This window comes from Triticum dicoccoides, chromosome 7B, assembly GCF_002162155.2.
Source record: "Triticum dicoccoides isolate Atlit2015 ecotype Zavitan chromosome 7B, WEW_v2.0, whole genome shotgun sequence".
In the NCBI taxonomy this organism is placed as follows: Eukaryota; Viridiplantae; Streptophyta; class Magnoliopsida; order Poales; family Poaceae; genus Triticum; species Triticum dicoccoides.
Window position 1 is genome coordinate 230,173,389 of NC_041393.1, and position 6,430 is coordinate 230,179,818.

The 6,430-nt window shown below is 45.1% G+C and overlaps 1 protein-coding gene across 1 annotated transcript; it reads right to left on the reverse strand.

Moving 5' to 3' along the window:
- Window positions 1-910: 910 nt before the first annotated feature.
- LOC119340534 lies at window positions 911-5,665 on the reverse strand. Its single transcript, XM_037612456.1, has 4 exons — window positions 5,505-5,665; window positions 5,143-5,362; window positions 3,523-3,610; window positions 911-1,861 (listed from the first exon to the last, which is right to left on the reverse strand). Exons 2-4 carry the CDS (start codon window positions 5,359-5,361, stop codon window positions 1,137-1,139), a joined length of 1,032 nt encoding a protein of 343 aa, XP_037468353.1. The 5' UTR covers window position 5,362; window positions 5,505-5,665; the 3' UTR covers window positions 911-1,136.
- Window positions 5,666-6,430: the final 765 nt, after the last annotated feature.

Consider the following 6,430-nt stretch of genomic DNA (forward strand, 5'->3'; position numbering starts at 1 on the left):
CCATTGGCAAAAGGCTGGACAGTGACTAATTTTTGTATTCATTTGTATTTGTATTCATAACAAGTTTTGTATTGCATTACTTAAGTTTGCTACGGTGATTTGAATAATTATTTGTAATGCGGGTGATTATTGTATTATGTTTGATTTGAATAATTTAGTTTGTTTTCGATTGTTGAATTATGTTGGATTTGATATTTCCGGGCCGATAATATGCGGGATACAGCGGCGCAAAGAGCAGACCCCGCAAAGCCGACCCGTAAAAAGGTATATATTCCGCGAATATACCTTTTTATGGATCCGTTTGGGGGTCTACATCTGTGCCAGCCCAAGCCAGCCCGCAAAAGCGGTTTTGTGCGAACCGCAAACACGTTTTGCGGGCCGGCGGGATGCGTGGTTTCTTAGAGTTGCTCTTACAGCCGTGAACAGATTGTATAACTGCAATGTGTAAAACCATCATGCACCCCCTCATTATTCAACACAGCTCATCTTCTTCAGCCGTATGTTTGTTCAACATCATCAAGGTTGAGATTACTGATTCCCCTACACGGGTCTGCCTGTGATGAGTGCATGGATCCATTGCGCCCCCGTGCTAGCACAGCTAAAAAACAGCCCACATAATCGACACTGAATGCTGGCAGTTGCTAGCTCAAAATATCGCCGGCACTTCCTCCCCAAAAAGGCAAAAACCAGCAAAAACATGGCCAAACAGAGGAATCTCGCGGGTGTAAAAATCGTACTACGCATCGACTGAATCAAAAAGCACATCGGCTGAACTGAATTTGCACAGGACGCATGACCAGGAAAAAAACGGATTAGGCGGATGGGCTGCCATGGAAATCGACGAGACGGGATTAGCGAGGGTTGGCCGCACTCCGACGTGGTGACGCAAAACACCAACGACGGCAGCCACTGAATAAACAGATTCCTACCAGCTTGTAATACATAAGTGCTATCTCAGATATTAGATACACCATCTCAGACCAAAGTGCAAAAACACTGAAAATATTGTTCAACATAGAACTCACAGGACTACAGTGCATAATGAGGAAGAACTACCCCAAGTCTCATAACAAAGTTCATAATTCTTATCTAACAGCAAATTCATAGCTTCACAATGGAAGTTCTGGGGCAACATATTACGGGCACAAGCACCAAGGGATGTCTTCAGTCAGATTGAACCCCCAAAGTACCTCATGTATGTCTTCCGCCCATATGTCAAAGTCACCACCAAACCCATCCAGCTGGTAATCAGGATGTTGTAGATCGCCTGAAGAACCTCTTGCCCTGTAAAACGTCCTGAGACGCTTGTCGCCAGTAGTGGGATCGGTTGGCCAGTTAGCAGTAACTGCACTGTTCTGCTGAGCAAAATCATCTCCAGGCCAAGGAGCTGTTCCAAAACCTATTAGCAGTACAGCATGATTCTGGGGGATGCTTGGCGCGTTGTAGATCTGTCCAGCTGCCACGTAGCGGAAGCACCTGCCAGTTGGCACGGCGGTCACCAGAGGGAACCCACCGGCCAGCAGCCTTACGATGCGATCAACCATGTCCTTGGTGACAAAGAAGCAAGCAGCAACTTTCAACACTCTGCCCAGGGGAGCCACCGGATACACATCTGGGACCATTGCAGAAGCATTTTCGTAGCCCACGCCTTCAACTTGTGCAATGCTCATTAAGCAGTGAATTCTGTGCGATATCAGATCTCGAGTTTTCTCATGACCAAGAACCTCACCGAAACGCCAAAAAAATTTCATGAGCAGATCCCTAATATCCAACTCTTGGGGAACGTAAAGTCCAAACAGAGCCCCATAAGTTCTCCTTTTCAGATCCATCCCAGCGATTAGGGCATGCGCAGTGCATGTTCCTATAAAAGAGAAAACATACCGATTAGTTGTTTCACAAAAAGAAAACTTTTTCCTAGCCAGATACACACTTGAGATACTTGCATATTCTTGGCAATATTTATGTTTCACAAATCATAGTTGTGGTATCATGTAATATGGAATAGCAAGAGAATCTACAGGATCTGAAATTTGTTTTCAGATGTCATTTCACAGATAAGCTCAATTTATGCTGTTCGCGTTAAAGATTAAACTGGAAACATATGCCTTCTACAATTTATGAACTACGTCCGACATGCATGTACTCCCTCTGTAAACTAATATAAGAGCGTTTAGATCACTAAATTAGTAATCTAAACGCTCTTATATTAGTTTACGGAGGGAGTATGTTCTACTACATTTTACATCGCAATTCTTTGTGATACAACCTCCAATTGTTCATTCACTTGCTGCTGCTACCCCACACTAGCAAACACATCATCTGCACTTGGTGAGATCATAGCTAATTACCTAGCCCCTTTCTCTTCCGTCATCACCCTCTCTCACATTGTTGGCAAACCCCAAAAAATAGTTATTTGCCACCAAAAAAGCCCACTGATGCCCACAGTGACTATGTTAGTGTATCCAACTCTAATTGTTCATTCACTTGCTGCTGCTACCCCACACTAGCAAACACATCATCTGCACTTGGTGAGATCATAGCTAATTACCTAGCCCCTTTCTCTTCCGTCATCAGCCTCTCTCACATTGTTAGCAAACCCCAAAAAATAGTTATTTGCCACCAAAAAAGCCCACTGATGCCCACAGTGACTATGTTAGTGTATCCAACTCTAATCCTACTGTGTCGAACTCTAATCCTAGTTCTATGTTGAACAATAGTTATTGCCACCATATCAACAAAAATACTTAGCTCATAACATGTTAGTGTATCCAACTCTAATCTAACTAAACTTAGGGTCCACATGATTGCAAGGAGAAATGGCAGTCGACGCCTTTGAACAGGCAGATAAACATCCAATGGCCCCAATTCAGCTGACTATTCCTCTATGTCATTGGGCCCTAACACTTTCTCTCAATCTCACCATCTCGCCATTTGCTGCTACTACCCCTACCCTAGCAAGCGCACCATCTGCACTTGGTGAGATCCTACCTAATTACCTAGCCCACTTCCTCTTCCATCATCACCCTCTCTCACATTGTTAGCAAACCAGAAAAAACAGTTATTTTCTTTGAGTTGTTGAAAAAAAATATACTGTGACCATAGAAGCCCACTGATACCCACAGCTGACTGTTCCTCCATCTCACCATCTTGCCATTTCCTGCTGCTACCCCAACCCTAGCAAGCGCACCATCTGTCTCTCACGTTGTTAGCTGTCTCTCACGTTGTTAGCAAACCCGGAAGCTATTTGCTGCCACCGCAGATGTGTAGAAATCACATAGAAAATGCAAGGTACAACTGATCGTGATGACACTAAGGGAAACCAATTGTATTGTATAGCATGGTGTATTTGCCAAATATAAATACGTGGACAGTGGAAAAAAAGACACTCCCTTTCCAGTTTCCACCATAAAAACCCTATAATGTTCAACATAACTATACCAAGTAACAACTCAGCTCATGACAAGGTAGTGTACAGGGGTAAATTAATTGGTTTGAATTTAAATTGTTTACAAGAAAACTTATGGTGATCTCCCTGGTCGCGTATGACAAGGTCTAGTTCGATTTCATTGACGACACTCTCGATTATACTCCAGACAAATGATGTTGGATTCTGCAAAGCAAAACATAAAAAAATTAGTAATACAAACGTTTTCCATCTTTTGGAGATAGACTTCCGAGTTATCGTTTCATGTAGAAATGCATGTATCTTCTTCTCTATTTTTGAAGGGATACACCAAAAAAGAAATGCACGCTATCTTTTTTTTTGGCAAACTAAAACCTCATTATATTCCCAGATTAGTGGGGATAAACCCCACAAGAAAGTACATCAGTTTATAACAGTTGATACCAAGAAAATAAAAAGATACAAGCATGCCACCAAGCACGTGTGCCCCTACAGGAAGATAAATGACATGTTAGAGTGCGTGAAGCTTCCTGAAGACAGACGTGCACAGCGGACAGAGCAACGAGTCCAACTTGAGGCACAGCCGCTGACCAGAGCAGACCTTCTCGGTTCGTCGTTCCGGTTGCCACCAGATCGGCGGAAGGGACACGCGGTAAAAATCCTCCGAGCAGACCACCTAGTGGAGCCGAGGACGAGGAGCCAGCCGGCGCCAAAGAAGATGGCTGAGCACATGCGACGGTGGAAGAACACCGCTGGATCGGCAGGTTATTTCTACACAGAGTAATCTGCTGCACCAACAATCTCACACCAGCGCTTCCCTTCCCTGAAACCGCAGAGCGGGCCTCCCCATTGGAGGTTGAAGTGGAGGAAGGAAGCAATAGCACAAAATCGATGGCAAAGGAAGGCCTCTCCCGTCAGCGCAGCAGGTGGGCAGGGAAATATCGCCAACGGAGAAGAAGCCGACCCCATAAGGGTGGAAAAAAATTGGATCTTTTGCCCCACTTTACTTCTTCATTTGATCATTTGCACCCTGAGAGGCTGCCGGGCGAGGCCCGGGGCCACTGTCACTGAGACAATATCTAAGGATGGAAGGGCATGCATGTATCCAACTCAAACCTCCCCGCAGTAAACCCCAAGAGATTGATTTAGATGCAAAACTAGACCAACGCCGGAGAGGATAAATGAAATAGCCAGGGGCCGGCAACCCAACCTCGCAGAACAAACAGGGAGGGAATAAGAGGAATTATTGGAAGCAAGACAGAGACCACGAACTTCCAGAAGACCCAGATCCAAAAGGAAAAAAGGAACTTTTTTTTATTTACGAAAGGAAAAAAGGAGCTGATCCGGAACGAACAATAACCTGGAGGTTATTTGTACGGATTTGGGGGAAACGCACCAGATCGTAGAGCAGCAACCACCGAGAAGAACGATGGACGCAACTCCGATCCCAGCAACGCACTTATCCGGACGATTCCTCCACATATCAGGATATAATAAAGCCCCAAACCGCTAGTATGAAGGACGCAAACAAGCTAAGGAAACTATTAGATCTACACTAGGGACTAGGGAGAGGGTCCCTCGCCTACTAGCTGCCGGTGAGAGCGGAGGGAGAGGAGAGGGGCCGGACGAGGCGGAGAGGAATGCACGCTAAACCAAGCGGTGCCGGTTTTCCGCAAATTCCTGTTAAAACGTTCCACCGAAAGCCACCGGGAAAAAGAAACGCGAATGCGATATTTTACCTGTTCACCACAGCCGGAACACCCAAGCGGCTGCAGGTTCACCAGTAAATTTTTAGGCTGATTCTCGTGCCCGCAGTTGTGGCAAAACCACCGATGAGCATGGTCTGCATCCCCCGACTTGACCTCCAGATAGCCAGCTCTTGCAGTCAACTCCTGATGGCTTGGAGGGTTAACCCAAACCAGCGATGGAAGGGCAAACGGCGGCGGTGGAGGATTCATCCTGAATAGCATTGTAGAAAAGACAAAGAGAAGAGTGAAGTGAATATGGAAGAAGCCAAAAGAAAGAAAGAACAAACAAGAGACTCGTCGAGAAACCAAGACAGGAAGAGAAATAACAATACGGCGCCGGCGGCCGCTCTCACCTGTCACCTGCTCGTCGCGGACCAGCAAGCTGCTCACTCCCCCGGAACAAGAACGAAGAACAGGTCCTCCTCCTCCTCCTCCACCCGTTCCAATCTGGTGTGATGCCTCGGCAAAAGGGAGCGCAGCGCGGGGTTTTAATGATCACCCAAGCCAAAGCCAAGACCCCTTCCTCTGAAAAAGCTTCTGTTCGTCGCCAGAACGAAACTTCTATTTTGGGCAAGCGGCATTGGCTTTTGTTTGGCTACAGAGAAAGAGCTTTGACTCGTTGTCGTTTATGGAGCCCGTTGGCGGACGACTGGTCACTTGTCCATTTCATCTTCCCGCCTGGCTAGCTTTCTCTGTTTATTCGAATCTTAAATTAAGTTTTAATTCACAAATTTGAGTGTTATAAATGTTAACTGGCTTTGTTTGGTCTGCCAAGAAAAAAAAAACACCGCAGCCCCTTCAAAAGTTCAACGCACACTTAAAACTGGTGCCTTAATCCCATTCCTTTATCGTTTTAGACACTTTGTTCCTCTCCAGAGTGCCAACCTGTGGCTGCCGCGCTCCTTGAGCTATGTTTTCAAGAAGAAAAAACAAAAAGCATATCTAAAAGTTTCAAAAAGAGTAAAACAAAATGCTACGAAAACTTGTACTATGAGTTTAGTACGGTTCTCTAAAAATCATATAAAAATATAATGATTTGTACACTATTAAAAAAATCTCACCTAACAACAACAAAAATTGACACATTTGGCGCGGATTTTTTGGAAAATGGGTCTAGAAGCACCTGATTAGCCAAAGCAAAATTTTAAAAATATAGAAAACAAGAAAAGCGTGAAACTTTGTCGGTACAAGGATTGTCTAGTGCATTACTCGTGTGTAATGGCATCTCCAACACCGACTCTCAAACGACTCGCAACCATCCGGACCGCGCAGTCCGGGC